The sequence below is a fragment of the Prorops nasuta genome, unplaced genomic scaffold (assembly GCF_024137725.1).
Source record: "Prorops nasuta isolate Cenicafe-Biocafe unplaced genomic scaffold, Cenicafe_Pnas_1.2 PNAS00023, whole genome shotgun sequence".
Lineage (NCBI taxonomy): Eukaryota > Metazoa > Arthropoda > Insecta > Hymenoptera > Bethylidae > Prorops > Prorops nasuta.
In genome coordinates, this window is record NW_027116820.1 from 1,758,980 (window position 1) to 1,777,410 (window position 18,431).

An 18,431-nucleotide genomic window follows, 5' to 3' on the forward strand; every position below is an offset into this window, starting at 1 on the left:
TATTTTTTTTAAAGCGGTAAATCGTAAGGAGTGAAAATTTACAAAATTCGAACTCATAAGGAGTGTGCTTACAGCGGGGGGGGGGGGGGGTGAAAAAGGGGTAACCAAAAATATTTCGACTCCCATACGTCGTAGAATAAAATTTTTTTTTTATTTTACTCAGAAAAATATTCTCTACAACTATTATCCAACAATATTTTTTGTAGCGGAATCGGTTAAAAAGTTATTCAGCAGAGAAGGATACAAATGTTGTAATTTTAACTTATTTAATTTAATATTTTGAATCCCGCTATTTTAACCGAAAATAAGTTCAATTATTTTATATAGGGCATTTAATTAGCTATAATTCTAGCTAGTTAAAATGTGATTTTCGTCAAATAGAACCATAGATAGAGGGCATCAAAGTTTATTATTTTAACTATTTGTTTTGCTCAATGAATGAAATACACATCTTCACTATGTTTTATGTTGGAACCTTAAGCTCCTGATGTTTTCAATGTATTTGTGAAAAGTGCTTTAAAGAATAAACTCTTTTCCACACCACCATGGAAGTAGAGTTGTGGAGGCATATTTTTTTTAACGTGGTATCTCTAGAAGGTATATTGCATAGGATTGCTTACTGAGCTAGTTTCGAGACAATTGCAATGAGCTTGGCCATAGGGAATCTCTCATTAAAGATATTTAATTTTTCAGGTTATTAATAAATGAATAAATTAAATGTCAATCGTAAATAATATAAGTTGATGAAAATGACATAGAAATGTTCACAACAAAATTATATGATTCCCTCAAATTTCTCGTTTTAATTTAATTCATAATTATTCACTTCAAGTAATTATATATCTTAAACAAGACATCTTTCACTGTTTCAAGAACATATTCTTAAATTCCATAGTTGTTAGGCAAAGGTATATTTACCTTTGGTTTAAATAAGTAAAATAAATTTATTGAAATATTCATATATTTTACTATAAAAACGTAAATTCTAATAAATGAAAACATCTAAATATAGCATAAAATATTTTTATTTTAAAACCTTTTCCTTTACATTTATCAAATTAATTACTGTAATAAATATATCTTACTATAGATACATACTTTTTATTTTTAAAGGCTAAGGTTATTAAAAACAAATATATTGTATTTACTTCCATATTCATTTTCTTTCATTATAGTTAATTTTTATTAAAATAGATATAGGGGAAAGTAATGGAATATCGATCAAGCGGCTAATATTGATCACTTAATTTTACAAAATAGAATTGCGCTATACGATAATCCTGATAGACTGTGAATTAATACGGCAGAATCTTTATAGTAATAAAGGTTTTGGATGACTTTGTCGAAAAGTCGGGCGTTCCTAACGAAAACATATTTATGTGCGATTTTCTTATAAGAGTTATATTATACTTCATTATTGAGGTGTGCACTTGTGTGTGTGGCAAATGAGTCTATTATAAAATAATTGCCATAGATTAAGCTACGTCGTGATTTAAGGTATGTTTTACATTTTTCATTAAAATAGACAATTTTTATATTGGTGACTATAAATGAGCTTGATCATTTTCGCGCATACGCGGGTAATTTCGATCACGTTGATCTATATTAACCGCCTTTGATCAATGTTAGTCATTAGATTTACTACTTTCTTTATACTTTCAACAAAGCCGTCAGCAATAAAACAATAAATAATAAAAGAAGCTTATTTAAGAAGACAGAAAATGACATTTGCCTAAAATGTAAAAAAAATAGGTAGGGATGATCTATGGTAGCGTTTAGGTCATGTGGATCATTGGTCCATCCTATCAGGGGTGCCAGATTGCAGCTATTCGAAACCAAAATGAAGTTAGCCGTTAGTCAGTCGCACTATCGAGAATTTGAGAGAAAGGGATACACACACAGCGGTGCCTTGTCAGCATAGGTGTGATTTGGACTTCCGAAGACTTCGGCTTTAGAGGAAGAGCGACCACCGCTAAGTAAGACATTTTCACGTGTCATCCGTGTGAAGTGATGCTGCGTTTACCCAAAAACTCGGTGGAAATCAAAATCCTTTTCCTAAATTAGGTTTTAATTTTTATAAAATGCTTATATGTAGCCATTAATTAATTAGATTTGGTAATAAATACAAAAAATGCGTTCTTATTATAACAAATAATGTGAGTTGAGATATAATAAACTCAATGTTTTTATATTAACATGCAACAAATGCATTTTTTATTTATTATTGAGTCCAATAAGTTAATGACTATTAAATAAAAATCTCTTATAATGAAAAAAAAAATTTTAACTCCGTCAAGACTCGAACCTGAGCCGGTCGCGTGACAAAACGGCAACCTTACCGTTTGCGCTACAGCGCTCAATTGGTGTATCACAAGCAAAACAGCCTTTAAAAGACCGACTACAATTCTTTCATTAACTCGTCATCAAGGTCCGTGGATGAACGGAACGGACCAAGGGAGGTCTTCGCATCACATCATGTGTTTGGCCCCAAAATGGCGGCTCTCGCGGATATTCGAATATTTTTAAAAATGGTTAAGAAGCACCAACATATTCAAGAACTATAATGGCGAAATTTATATTGAAAAATACTTTTCAAATGATTTAATTAAAACTATTAAATATGAATTGAAGAAAATAAATATATTTTTAAAATATTAAGAAAAAGTATTTTTATTAAAACAAATTTTTAATGCGAAACAATATACATATTAACACAACGATTGTCTATATGAACTTTTCGAACCATGTGATTTATGTTTCAAAAGTTTAATATTTTGCTTATGGTTATTAACATGAATAATTTGTCGAATGTAGATATAACGATGAACAATATTTTTAAATGCGTTACAACACTTACAAAACTTTATAGTACAACTAACCCATTTATCAATCATAAATACTAAATGTTTAAATAATTGAGGATGTAATAAACAACGATTAAAATGCTCCTGAAGATGTGCTTCTACAGCAGTTATATACTTAAAGAGTGAGCTGGATGGATTTTCTAAGAATCCAAAAGATAAAGTTTTGGTATAAATCGAAAATCGGTTGCAATCATTAGTTGTTAGTATCATTGCACATGATTGACAAACATAATATTTTCGAAGAACATATGATATAGCACTTCCAATTATATTATTGATTGCAATGCACTGAATTATATTATCCACAGGCTGTACGTTACTATAGTCTTCTTCATTTTCATATATTGGAGAATACATGCATTTTTCAATTGGAATGCTCGTATTTTCTTTTTTAGCTTTAACATTTTTTTTTATTGCACTAAAAAAATCGATATAATGTTCATCATTATCCGAATCATAATTAGATTTAGTTTTATGTGTATCTACAAATTGACAAATGGTGATGAGGCGAAGGCATCTTTTAGCTTGTAATGCTGTTGGGTTAACATTTCCGTGTCTTCGTAAAGTGGAAAATAAGTTTTCTAATGCATCTTGATTTAAACGAGACGTAAAGAAAAATTTATACCCGTCTTTAAAAAGAATGTCCATAAGATGCATTGTGTTTATTGATGATATTTTTATACCAGTTTGAACTGGCTTCCATGCTCCACCTATTACAATATGTTCTATCAGAAATAAGAAATTATCAATATCTGCTATTTTTTTTTGCTTATTTCCTAGTGTGATTGCACTATTTTGGTGTCTGCCATTCATAATATCAAACCATGATCTGACCTTCCTTAAAAACCAAGCTGTAGTTAATGCCTCTTGCCCCATAAAGTTTAATTTGACCAAAGCCTCTAAAGCAGCTGCAGTTCTTATACTAAATATATGAGCGGCTGCTGCAACATTCATTTTGTTAAAACTTGAAGGTTGTAAGATATCTTTAGTGATATTTGGCGCAAGTTTTAATTCATGGCGTTCTTGAACATCATGTAATTGCTGTAGATATTTAAACCGTATTTCATCACAAGGTAAACCTTCAGACTTTACGATAGTCAGAGCTATTTTTATAACATGATTATTCATTAAACTTGTTCTTAAGTTTTTTAATAAATGTGGGACATCTGGGTAAATAAATAAAGATTCTTCTGGTCGTACCGGGTGAGCAATAAAGGGTACATTGTTATCTTTGCCTACTTTGATGCCTAATACTCGCCAAATTGCTTGGTTTTTTGGTCCCATATCTGAGACAAGTCCATGTACTTTGTAGCCTATTTCTTCAACATCGTTCAAAATTTCTAGAATCAAAGTACACATCTCGTTTTCATCTGACGTTTTCATGGTAAGGTGCCATGCAATTACTTGCTTCCAATTCTCATTTAACCCTCTTAACATGAAAACCACAATATTGGAACTTAAATTGGAATTATGGGAACCTAATGCTTTTCTTTTAAGTGTTGTATGACCGATGAAGGACCCTATATATCACAGTATAAGTAAAAATAAAAAGTAAGTATCTTTCATATTATATCTATTTTTATTCATGCAAGAAAATACTGAAATTGGTGATGAGATTGGGAAGAAGGAAAATCAGAAAATGGATAAAAGATAAATGATAATTAGAAAACAGAAATTTGCAATCAATATAATTTCAATAAATATTTATTTACTGCATTAATAGGAATATATTTTACTAATGTCGTGAAATTATTTTATTTTCTATAATATTGTTAGATTCTTTAATAATAAAAAAAACCATTATAGAAACATGATCAAAATTCATTTACATCAATTTCAGTTAACTAATATTCGTAAATTCATAAATATATTTTCATTTGAATGAAGATCAGTTTTTTTAAATTGCTCCTTTACCATGTAATACAAAAAAATACTGATTGTAATAATTACTAAAGAATATATTAATTTGACTGTACAATCTTAGTAAAATCAATAATTCAATAATATTATATTACAGTTGATTGGTTGAGCTATACTGTTGAAAAAAAAATTGTTATTATGTATTTTATAATTTCATATTATGTTTTGCAGTACCTGTACTGACATCATACTCCAATGTTTTCTGAATATCCATTTCATCCATTAAAAGCACACAGTCTGATTGATGTGACGAATGATAAGTCTTCCTTTTCTTTTCCATCAATAAAATCACATTTTTTAGAACTCCTGGATTAAAATCTAATCGACTTATATGCCTACATAATGTGGAATAAGATGGCAATGGAAGTTTCAAATCCCTTTTCAGATATAAATATGCTTTCCATCCTACTAAAATAAATAATTCAGTAAAAATTAAAGTGTAATCTTATTAATCATATTTTTCTCTTATTTTATAAATGATTTACCAGCATATCTTATTTGCGTAGCCAATTTTAAGCATTCAGGAGACCATTTTAATCTTGGATTAGTAAGTCCTAATGCTAATTCTTTTATAATTGGCATGTTTCCTAATTTGCTAGTTAAACAATCATATTTTTTTTTGTAAATCTTTAATGCCTTAATTTGTGTTTCTGCTTTTAATCTCAATACTTTTTCTCTTTTTAGTTTGGACGTAAGATTATTATTTTGGTTTCTAGTATGCATTAATCTTTTTTGCAGATATTTAATATCAGTTATTTCACTAATATTATCACTATATGTGCAGATTGAGTAATCGTATTTACTACATTCACTATAGGTAGACTATTTTCCTCTGTCAAAGAAAGTTATGTTTGTTGAATTTAAAGTGATATTCTTTAACTTATTCTACAAGAGATTGATTGGATAGTGATACAATATTTATGTGTAATACATACATTACTTGTCATCAAGATACTTGTAAGTCTCTTGGTTTGTATTTTCGAATTTAAAAATAATATTTCAGGCTTACCTGAAACTGTATTATCTTCAACCAACTGTGAAGTATTATCTAGATCTAATCCAATATGTTCTTCTATCATAATGTCGCGATTATCAAAAAAAGTAGGAATGGCATTTGATTTTAATTTTCGTAATCCGTCTTTTCGTTGACTCTCAAATTGGGTTTTATCAAAATGACACTGTATAACAAAAAATATTTAAATATTGATTAACTATACATTGTTTCATTTTATGAAGTACATTATTAATTATACTATGATTAAACTTTTGTTAATACCTCACATAACCTCGAATTTTCTTTCGGTACTATATTGCATTTTCCTATCCAAATCTCTTTTCGTTTATTATTTGTTGGAAATCTAAATAAGCGATATCCTTGTTCTGTACGATTATAGCAATTATTAGCGCAGCAGGCTGGCATTTTTCTTCAAAGAAACCTTCAAATTTTTAATGATTGGTGATGAATGACAAATGTGACAATATAGTTAAAAATCAACAAACTATACGCACGTATGTTCAGGTCGTACTCACACCAACTCAAACTTCATAGATACAAACTTTTTGGACCCAAAATGGCGTTCGTGCAAAGACCTCCCTTGGTCCGTTCCGTTCATCCACGGACCTTGCTCGTCATAAACGATCATGAATCAGCTGTAATAATAAATACATTTATTTCCACAGCATTATTACACTAATTTTATTATGGTTTTAATATGAAGCACACACATTTTGCATGAAGATACGATACTTTAAGGGTATCCATGCAGTACTCTAGATACAAAACTATATATTCATATGCTCAAGTATCATAAATTATTCGATTACACGAAACATACATTAAAATATTACTTAATAAATCTATGACAATGGAGCATATGAATAGTTTTGTATTTAGAGTACTTACTGCATGGATACCCTTAAGGGGATGCATTGAGCGACTCTAACACTCATTCAAGTTTATCTTCCAAACTATTAGAAATGTGAACTTTTTGGTAGAAATTAAATTTACTCTTTTGACTGTACTGATGCGCGCTACAAGCTCGGTTTCTAAAAATTATAAAAAAAAGTTTTCATAAAAATTATAAATACTTGTAATTTTGTTAGTCATAATAATATTGAAAATTAGGCCTTGTAGCGCGCTAAAGAAAAGTTATATGATTAATTTGAGACCAAGAAGAAACAAATATATCTAAAAATGTGGAAGATTTTTTTGAAAAACTAAATTAGTTATTGAAAGACAAGTTTTACATTGTTTTACCGACAGAGAAATTTCAAAGTGCGTTAGACAAGGACAGGCCTATTAGCTCTCTCGCTTTAGAAGGGGTACCCACTCTCTCCCCACCATTCCCCGCTAAACAAACCAACTCTCCTACACAGTACACACAGCAAGACGGCTGGCTAACGCTGCCTGTCGGTGTGATTCCGTAGCGCAATGCAAGAATAAATAATTATTTCAGGGTTTTAGGGTTAGGTTTTCGCAAATCCGACCTTGTACCGCCCTTCCATATCATTTCAGGAGGCTACAGTAAAATTTTCAAAGTATTTTGTCATCTACAAGTCTCAAAAAACTTGAATTAGTTGACGAAAGCGTGACTCGTAGCAGCCGACGCTGATGCGCTTCACAACTTAGCGATCAGCGTTGGCTGCTACGAGTCACGCTTTCGTCAACTAATTCAAGTTTTTTGAGACTTGTAGATGACAAAATACTTTGAAAATTTTACTGTAGCCTCCTGAAATGATATGGAAGGGCGGTACAAGGTCGGATTTGCGAAAACCTAACCCTAAAACCTAGAAATAATTATTTATTCTTGCATTGCGCTACGGAATCACACCGACAGGCAGCGTTAGCCAGCCGTCTTGCTGTGTGTACTGTGTAGGAGAGTTGGTTTGTTTACCGGGGAATGGTGGGGAGAGAGTGGGTACCCCTTCTAAAGCGAGAGAGCTAATAGGCCTGTCCTTGTCTAACGCACTTTGAAATTTCTCTGTCGGTAAAACAATGTAAAACTTGTCTTTCAATAACTAATTTAGTTTTTCAAAAAAATCTTCCACATTTTTAGATATATTTGTTTCTTCTTGGTCTCAAATTAATCATATAACTTTTCTTTAGCGCGCTACAAGGCCTAATTTTCAATATTATTATGACTAACAAAATTACAAGTATTTATAATTTTTATGAAAACTTTTTTTTATAATTTTTAGAAACCGAGCTTGTAGCGCGCATCAGTACAGTCAAAAGAGTAAATTTAATTTCTACCAAAAAGTTCACATTTCTAATAGTTTGGAAGATAAACTTGAATGAGTGTTAGAGTCGCTCAATGCATCCCCTTAATGAAAAATGTAAAATTTACCTTAAATCACGACGTACCTTAATCTATGGCAATAATTTTATAATAGACTCATTTGCCACACTCACAAGTGCACACCTCATACAATGAAGTATAACTCGTATAAGAAAATCGTACATAAATATGTTTTCGTTATGAACGCCCGACTTTTCAAGAGACACGGTAGTGTCTCGACGGCAAGTACATAAAAGTAGGTATAGACGTGTCTATACCGCCGTCCAGGCACTACTGTATCTTATACAGCAAGATTGGCCGTCTCAATTTTTAAATCGATTTTTTCCCGTCAATGAAACACTGTCATGATTTCAGTAAAGCTTTTCTTGAAATGGATTAGAACAAGCTTTTATTTGAGCCCATAAACATCAAAATTGGTTCACGCAATCCAGAGATCTCATAATCTGTTAGCTATATATATAACGAATTTAATTTCTTTCCGTCATCTTCTTCTTCTCCAGCCAGAGTGTATGTCTCGGGCTGAAGTTGGTCGCTAAGAAAAATGACGTCATTTTCACAACGCTTCCAACATAATATACTCAACGATCAAACTATGTATGGTTGTGAACTGTCAATTCGGCGACTATATTGAACTGTGTAAATTGTAATGTGAGGTTATTTTTATTTAATGCAGTGAGGTTATTCATCGTGTTGCGATATTGCATCTGTTAATCTCTACAATCACAAATAATTCAATTAACAGTGACTGAAGGATTCGCGAATTAGATAAGTATAATATTATATTTTACAATACAGGATGTAGTATATACTTTGTGGTACTTTGTGGTATTTCTTTTTGCAGATAAATTAAGACAGAATATTTTCATATTCATTGATGAGGATAGAGCTGACTGGATTAAATAAAATTAATATTTACAAATCTGTGCCAATGAGAAATATACTTTCAACAGTAATGTGCATCGGTCATTATCAGCAGGATATTAATTGAAAGAAATTGTTAAGGTACTTAATAATCATATGCTAAACTTTCAGGTATTGAAATCATTAATCAAATGCATGTTTTGCTTTTTGTTTTCTTTAAACTGATATTGATTGTAATTATCCGATAGGTTATATCATATATATATAAACAAATATTTCAGATTAAATTATGGCAATGCTAATTTGAAAGATATGAAACATTCCAAAAAATCTTTATTTACGTAAAATACAAGTTGACCAGTATTTGGATTTGAACAAATTATACGATAGTAGATGTTTACAAAAGATGCGAAGACAACCAAATATTACAGAAGTTAGGTCAACAAGCAATAAAGAAAATAGAGATGGGGCAAAATCAAATACTGGTAAGTATAACTGAGATGTTTCATGTTCCTTCAAATATTTATTTTCTTTAAAGATTAAGATTGTTAAATGATGAATTTGATTTCAGGCTTACGCATAGTGTTATCATTTAGTATTTTACAGTCACTGTGCAAGTTTATTATAGCAAATAGTAATACTTGTGCTTTGACTTAAATACATTTGGTACAATTGAATTAGAAAACCAAGGAAGAAGATTCGCTCACATACTGAATATTGGAGTTGAATCAATCATTGGGCTTTTCATTCCTGCATTCTGGTATTTGAAACAGGCAAGGATGAAAGCATTGAAAGATTGGCAAAGTAAGAATAAGCCAATATTCCGATAATCGTCATCCATTGCTCAGCCATAATTTAAGGATGAGATTCATTGGATGAAATTCTGTAAAATTGAGTTAATAACTGTTGATTGTTTTCCTCTGTTACCTATGCTAGTATTCTAGGCCAAAGGCAGTATACTAGTCATTGGTATGGATGAAAAAATGCACGTTTATTCTCAATTGAAACTCAGTCCAAAAATTAATGGTTTCCACTCCATTTTGCAGCACCAGAAATCCGACCAGTTTCAACAGTGTATAGAAATTAGCGAAACGAACATTTGAAGACTCTGGCACAGGAAATGTTATAAGGACGACTCGCTAATATATCTCCTATATCACCTTTGTCAAGAATTAGCAGCATAAATGTGATAGTAACTGGTGCTAAAAAGAAACGTAGTATGCAAAACGACATAGTCAGCTTTGAATATATGCTTGATTGTAGCTTATTTAAAACTTTGCGAATTGCTTGTCTAGTCTTGCCCCAGTATCAACTCAAGTAGTTGATGAAACTAGTGAAGTCTAGCAAGGTCAGATGGTGGTAAAAGTCAAATGTTGATAAACAGAAAATGTAAATTAATTAAAACATACATTTTACTTAATTATTTTTATGTTGAAAGTATGTTTATTGATTATGAAAAATTTAATCAAACTTTTATTATAGTGAAACTGAAAACATTAAACAAGTAGCCGGGGCATTAATTATGAAGTTCATTTATGCAGAATGCATTACAAATATCAATAAATTCAATGCGTTGATTGTGATATTTTTTCAATATTAATATATATTATTTTATTAGTTAAGCTCTGCTGTTTCAAAAAACGAGAAGTGTGGAAATTTTCTTTAAATTCTGTAGAAAAATTAAAAGAATTATTTAATTTTTTAAATATTATACTCTTACAAAACGTTATGAAATCCCACAAAAAACAGACTTCGCCTGTATAAAAAGGCGGCAAGTACATAAACCATTTAGCATAAATAATATAGTAAAATTATCCAATTAAAAAAAGTAGTGAAATCCAAATATTAGGCAAGTGTATTTTTTCACCTTAGCAAAAGTTAAATTTTTGAAAAAAAAGGAACAACAAAATTACTTGCCGGGCCCGTAATGTCCATGCACAGTGGGAAATTGAATCGTGTGTGAGATTCAGCTATAGCGTAGTACAGCAAATTTCATGTTGAAATACAGAGTGAAGTTAGCCGAACCACAGACGATTCTATTTCTCACTGTGCATGGACATTACGGGCCCGGCAATTAACTTTGTTGTTCCTTTTTTTTCAAAAATTTAACTTTTGCTAAGGTGAAAAAATACACTTGCCTAATATTTGGATTTCACTACTTTTTTTAATTGGATAATTTTACTATATTATTTATGCTAAATGGTTTATGTACTTGCCGCCTTTTTATACAGGCGAAGTCTGTTTTTTGTGGGATCGACAAAGTCATCCAAAACCTTTATTACTATAAAGCTTCTGCCTTATTAATTCACAGTCTATCAGGATTATCCTATAGCGCAATTCTATTTTGTAAAATTAAGGTGGGTCATGCGTATTCAATACAACGTTTAAAAAAATATTTTAAAAACGTTAATTCGTAATGAAAGAGACAAAATTAAAATTTTGTTATGAGTTTTCGGAGTTTTTAAAGTATTTACTTAAAAAGAAAAAATTATTTTAGTTATTTTTATACAATTTTAATATCGCATTGGTTTACGTAGTATTCAAGTAGAAGGAAAGTTGGCAACGTCGCATTGCGCAATATGTATGTCGTACTCGTGATTCAAATTCTGATTTCTGATGGCATGTGCGTTTGGGCCGTTGGTGATTTGTTTTTGTTTAAAATAAAGGAGATATTTTTTATATATAAAATGTCGCCAAAATCCAACCATATTACAAGAAGAATACGAGGAAAAAGAAAAGGCCAATACGCAAAGAAAACTGTAATCGCAAAGAGAGAAAAGATTTTGAAGCGTGTAACGGAAAGTAGATAATTAAAGGTAAGTAACCTAACCTGTAATTTGTTTTTGAATATAATAATTATTTCAATTTTACTCATAATCAGTCTACAATACACAATATAATAACATATATGAATAAATTTATGTAAGTTGATGTTAATAATAATCTATTTTTATCCACTGTTTTTTAATTTTTTAGCAACAAACTCCATCATAGAGCAAAGTAGAATCTGCAGAAAAATGTAGGATTGTGGATTTAACAACATTGGCCAAGAAGCTGTGGTGTGAAAAATGTGAATTACCTTTATCTCTGAGGAACATTGTTAACGAGAGGCAACATGGTTTGGCTAGTGTCTTAACAATAAAGTGTATGCAATGTCAAATACTATATAAGATTCCCACTAACAAAGAAGAAAATTCATCTGGAAAATTCGAGATTATTTATAAAGCTGTTCTAGGTATGATGGATATAAATGTTATTCAGTTTGTTTATTATTAATATATAAGTCAATTATACTTAATACTATATGTTTATAGGAATGATTGATGGTGGATTGGGCGAAACACACTTAAATAGTTTATTGTCTGCAATGAATATTCCAGCGGTATCAGATACTACAGTTAAAAAATATAAGCGGTTAGTTGGACCTGCAATTGAGAAAGTGGCTGTCGAATCATGCGTTGAATCTATTAGAATAGAAAAAGCATTGACACTTAATGCATTGAAAGACAAGGATCAGTAAGTTTTATTTCTGACAGTAAAGTTAACATTTATAATATGTACCTTTTGAGTTTTTAGAACTTAGTGAACTTACATTTGTTGAAATTGTATATTTAATTATATCTATAGTTAAACTTTTTTATTTTAATATGAAAAGTATTATTAAAAATCATGTATTTCACACATTTATAAGAAATTTATTTTGATTATCTAATTAATTAATAAGTAATATACATTATTATTATGTACTCCAAAATAGTAATAAAAATAAATCAATAAATTTCACAATTTTCAGTATTCCTAATATTTCTAATAATACTTTCATCACTTTATATTGTGTTTGAATCTAATATGCGTTTATATAAACTTGTATGTTTAGAATGGTAGAAAATGTAATTTTGAGTGGTTCTACACAAGAGAGGAGTGAAGAATCTGATGGAACTTGTAAATTAATAGCATCTTATGATGCTGGTTGGCAGAAAAGAGGAACTGGAAGATCCTACAATAGCTTGTCCGGCCATGGAACATTAATCGGATATTATTCTGGTAAAATAATATCTTATGCAATACGTTGTTCCTCATGTCGTAAATGTAGTCTTGGCTATTCTAAAGATTCGCATGATTGCCGACAGAACTATCAAGGTTCTGCAAAAGGAATGGAGCCTAATATGGCAATAGACCTTATAAATAATAATGTATTATTTAAACAAGAAGGAGTCACTGTAACCACGTTAATAGGCGATGACGATTCAAGCACCATATCAGCTGTTCGAAGATTATCACCGCATTTAATTACTAAATGGTCAGACTATAATCATACGCATAAAGCATTAACAAGTAGTTTATATGCATTAAAACTGCCATTTAAACTTCTACAATATTTCTCACACTGTTTTTCACATGCGGTAAAACAGAACAAAGGCAATGCAAGTAAAATTGAAGCGGCTTTACGAAGTATCGTTCCTCATGCTTACGGAGATCATGTATTATGTTGCGATTGGTGCGAAGGTAAAACTTCACCAAATCAATACGTACATCAAAACTTGCCGAGCGGGAAACCATTACAAGATACCAATTTACAATTTGCTTTGACTAAAATATTTACACGTTATGTTGAGAATGCAGAGAAAATTGCTTATTGTGCTTCAACGCAAGGAAATGAATCCACGAATAGTCTAATTGCCAGCAAAAGTCCTAAAGCAAGGCACTATAGTGGATCAGAGTCACTGAGCTTTCGTATTGCTGCAGCCGTATGTCAAAAGAATCTTGGCTGTCAATATATTTTAAACGTTTTGAAAAAAATGCAATTGCACGAAGGCTACGAAATTAATAAATACAGAAATCAAAAGGACATCAAAAGAAAAAATAAATCGATTTCTAATAGAAGAATTTTAACAAAAAAGCGAAGATTACAGTTAAAAAAATTGAGATTGTCTAAAACTGCTGCTTCTTTTAGAAAAGAGGGAATAACCTACGAAAGCGGCGTTTCTTTCCTAAATGTTTCAGCAGCTATGCCTGTTACGATTTCACAAAACAATAACAGGCCATTTAATGATTTAAATATTTTTAAAACCATAGTGTTTGATTTAGAAACAACAGGATTTAGTAAATCCGATGAAATATGTCAGGTTAGTGATTTATTTATAATTAGCATTAAAATTATTAACATTTTATACATAAAAATGTAAAATTTTTTGCAGATTGATGCATACACTGATGAGACATCATTTGAAATTTACATAATTCCTTCCAGAATTATATCAAAACAAGCATCTCTTGTAACAGGTTTGAAAATGATAAACGGTGATCTATATTACAAAGAAGAAAAAGTAGAAGCATTCCCAGCTAGAGTTGCTGTTATCCAGTTTTTGGATTATTTAAATAGTTTCAAATGTCCCATTATTTTATTAGCACATAATGGTTTTAGGTAGTATAAGAGTATAATTATCATGAGATTTGTATATATCAGCAATTATAATTTGATTTTTAATTATTTAATGATTTTTTAACAGCTTTGATATGCCTAGGATGTTAAACTTAGTTTTTAATTTAGGATTAATGGATAGATTCAAGTTTGTAGTATACGGTTTTACGGATTCATTGATTATATTCAAGAAAATGTTACCAGAGAGACGAAAAATGAAGGAAAAATTTTCCATGGAGGCTCTAATTAAGGAATTTCTTCCAAATGAGAATATTGAAAATTTACATAATGCTGTAATTGACGTTCAACTTCTGCTGAAACTTATACATAAAGTAGGAATTACAGACAATACTGTGAAGATGAATACAAAAACCATCGATCAAATAGTACAAGCAAAGGAAATTGAAAATGCAATATTATTAAACAAAGCTTCTTTGCAACAATATAAGAATAAAATTTCTCAGCCTATTATAAACAAAATGGCTAAGGCTGGAATCAATGATCATATTTTGCAGGAAACGTTCCATAAAAATGGTGAACAAGGAATTAGAATATTGCTTCAAGAAAATTTTAATGGCAAGCCGAGAGTAACCACTAATAACAATATTTTTAAAAAAATTTGTGAATTATTTTCAAACGATAAATAATACTTGTTGCATTATGTGAATTCATGCACTATTTTATTGATTAAAAAAGTTATATATACTATTTTGTGTATCAGTTCTGTTTTCAAATTATAAAATTATATGTTATGCAATAAATTGAATTTATTTATAAATCATACATTTATTATTCTTATTTATTTAATTATGTATTTATGGTTATGATATTTACACATCCACATATAATAAAGTATTGCGGTAAAGATTTAAATTGCGCGCTAAATCGAATATTGGTGCGACGTTGCCATGTTTCCATGAATAATATGGTGCAAATTGGTAACCACATTCACACATTTAACATTAAATATCTTTTTAATTAGTTCGGCTTGCAATAATTTTTTTCCCCTTACTCGAAAGTACTGAATATATGCTGTATTGTCTTTAATTTTTATATTTGTCTAAAGTAATTCTTAAACGTTTATTGATTATTATCGTCTTGGACATAACGCTGACCTGTATAGATCAATGTAAAAAGCTTCGTTTTTAAATAAATATTGCAAACGCATTTATTCGGTAACCTATATAAAAAAAAATATAGCCATATTTACTATATTTTGAAGAATAAGTTGTAATTTTATGAAAATATTCCTAAGTACTTTGAAATTCACAGGAACCACCTTAAGTGATCAATATTAGCAGCTTGATCGATATTCCATTACTTTCCCCTATATCTACTTTAATAAAAATTAGCTATAATGAAAGAAAATGAATATGGAAGTAAATACAATATATTTGTTTTTAATAACCTTGGCCTTTAAAAATAAAAAGTATGTATCTATAGTAAGATATATTTATTACAGTAATTAATTTGATAAATGTAAAGGAAAAGGTTTTAAAATAAAAATATTTTATGCTATATTTAGATGTTTTCATTTATTAGAATTTACGTTTTTATAGTAAAATATATGAATATTTCAATAAATTTATTTTACTTATTTAAACCAAAGGTAAATATACCTTTGCCTAACAACTATGGAATTTAAGAATATGTTCTTGAAACAGTGAAAGATGTCTTGTTTAAGATATATAATTACTTGAAGTGAATAATTATGAATTAAATTAAAACGAGAAATTTGAGGGAATCATATAATTTTGTTGTAAACATTTCTATGTCATTTTCATCAACTTATATTATTTAAGATTGACATTTAATTCATTCATTTATTAATAACCTGAAAAATTAAATATCTTTAATGAGAGATTCCCTATGGCCAAGCTTATTGCAATTGTCTCGAAACTAGCTCAGTAAGCAATCCTATGGAATATACCTTCTAGAGATACCAAGTTAAGGGGATATCCTGCTTTGGAAGGCCTAAAAAACCGTTTTTTAGGGAATTTTTTTAAGATAGAAAAAAATATCCAACTCCAGCGAACTTACAGGAATATTTTAAGGTGAGCTTGAACTTAAGTTCTGTTTATGAATCCCGGCCATAGTGTCGTCTGCTGCTAAGGACGACCGCGCAGGATCTTCGCGCAGGAGCTAGCCAGCTAGCTAGCACGCTAAGCATAGGAGTAATTAGCCGGAACGGCGAGAATTATGGATCGCGGATCCATACCTAATCAGTGATTGGTTCCTGGATCCCGATCATAACTATGCCTAATTGAAACCCCCGGAACGAGGGGAATGACACTACGAACGAAGGAATAAGTGTCAATTTGGGCCAGATCTTGTTCAGCTCCTGGAACAACCGTACGTGTTTTGTAAAGGAGATTGGGTCGTCGCTGCGGTGATCGAAATACGTCGGATTTCGATACGGCAGGCCCCAAGCATCGTTTTTGCAGAGTTTTATGCAGTATTCGTGGCGGACATCGAGGGATCGTCGGACATCATCGGCGGAGACGCGGAGGAAATTCCCTACCCTTTTCCCCCCTTTTTTCCTGCTTTCCCTTCGCCACTTTTCGCCCGTTGCCTGCCCCTCGTCCCCCCCCCCTCTGTTTCCCCGTTTTTCCCTTTTAGTAAATTAGTAAAATTAGTGCGTCGTATAGTAAGTGTGCCCGGATATCGCGGGAGGCCTCTTCCCCTCGGGATAAGTTAGTGTAGTTGATTTTTTAGTACTTTGTTAGAATAAAGAAGTGTCTTGGACTTGTAGTGTTCGTTTTTTAACCCGGAATCCTTTCCGAGCGTTACAAATTGGCGCCCAACGTGGGGCCCCGCCGCGTAGAGTGTCCATAGTGCCCGCGAGTGCTCTGATTTTACTAAAAGAGTGTAGTTTTTTGAGTTTTCCCTGTCTTCCCCTACCTTCCCCTCGACCCCCTCCCCTACCCGTTCGACCGTTGGCTCCGGCGGTGATCTCCCGCGTTTCCGCGCGCCGCGGGTGCGGGTCAAGTACTCGTAACCTTTAGTGTTTGTTTTGGTTTTCAAATTTAGAAAGTTTTCGCGAGTGACTCAAACTGTTAAAATTGAAATTTGCTGCTGCCTACTGTCATGCCGACCGCCGCCACCACCGCCATCTGCCGCCACCGCTGCTGCACCAACCGCCCGCCTGCCATATCGACGCTTTCTCCCCACCGCCGTTAGAGTGCTGGGACTGCTGCTGATCCTGGTCGGCGTAAAAGGTAGGTGATGAGCATTTCTCCTTCCTCCCCCCCCCCCCCCCGGCTTTTCCCTCGATACCTATCGCGACGTTGTTCGTACCCTCCCCCTACAGGTCGTTTTGTTAATTCTGCGTTCCTATGGGCTACAGGTCTCCGGGTCTCCCTCAATTCTTCGCGATCGACTTTTTAGGTTTCGTAGCCGTTGTTTATTCGGAGATATGTCCATTCCGTGGGAAATGGACCTTGACGTTCGGGCCGTCGGGAATCGAACGGAATCTTTTGAGAGTGACAATAGTGGGAATTCCTACTATTGGGACTCCATGCTCGCGCCTGACGTAATGCCTCCCCCACGACCGAATTTGACCTTCCCTTCGGATTGCGAATTACCCCCCCCCCCCCCCCGCCCAGATGATATGCATGCCACTCCTGCGCATAGACCACCCTTAGCTCCCCCTGTGGAACCCCGCAACCCACTTGGATCTCGGGACATCCAACTAATAGATTTATCGTGCGATGAAATCCCTCCCACCCCGCGTCGGGAGGTGACTCAACCCCGTCGCAATGTAGTTAGTTTCTCCTCCCCCGTAGCTACCACAATTGCCGAGGAATCGAATTCGTGTTTACAGGAATCAACTAGGACGGAAGCAACCTACCGGACCAACCGCTTTCACCCTTGCTTATTTTCAGAAAGACCCGAACCCCGTTATGAGAATGTACCCTTAGCTCCCCCCGCCGATCAACCCCCACCCCTACCGCCTAAGCTATCTACATTTCAGGTTTCTTGTGCCCCGGATCGTGTGCCGCTACCCCGAACGCTACCCGTTCCCCCTTTGACGCATCCACCCCTTACCCCGTACCAACCTACCTT

At 32.5% G+C, this 18,431-nt stretch overlaps 2 protein-coding genes across 2 annotated transcripts; one reads left to right on the forward strand and one right to left on the reverse strand.

Moving 5' to 3' along the window:
• Positions 1-4,793: 4,793 nt before the first annotated feature.
• On the reverse strand, positions 4,794-6,204 carry LOC136781528 (THAP domain-containing protein 1-like). The gene is made up of 6 exons (XM_066740416.1): positions 6,061-6,204; positions 5,794-5,962; positions 5,725-5,749; positions 5,270-5,556; positions 4,959-5,192; positions 4,794-4,899 (listed from the first exon to the last, which is right to left on the reverse strand). The coding sequence occupies exons 1-6, from the start codon at positions 6,202-6,204 to the stop codon at positions 4,895-4,897; spliced, it is 864 nt and encodes a 287-aa protein (XP_066596513.1). The 3' UTR covers positions 4,794-4,894.
• Positions 6,205-6,355: 151 nt separating this feature from the next.
• LOC136781529 (uncharacterized) lies at positions 6,356-15,013 on the forward strand. The gene is made up of 6 exons (XM_066740417.1): positions 6,356-6,436; positions 11,939-12,179; positions 12,259-12,460; positions 12,822-14,070; positions 14,143-14,369; positions 14,455-15,013. The coding sequence occupies exons 1-6, from the start codon at positions 6,356-6,358 to the stop codon at positions 15,011-15,013; spliced, it is 2,559 nt and encodes an 852-aa protein (XP_066596514.1).
• The last annotated feature ends 3,418 nt before the right edge of the window (positions 15,014-18,431 follow it).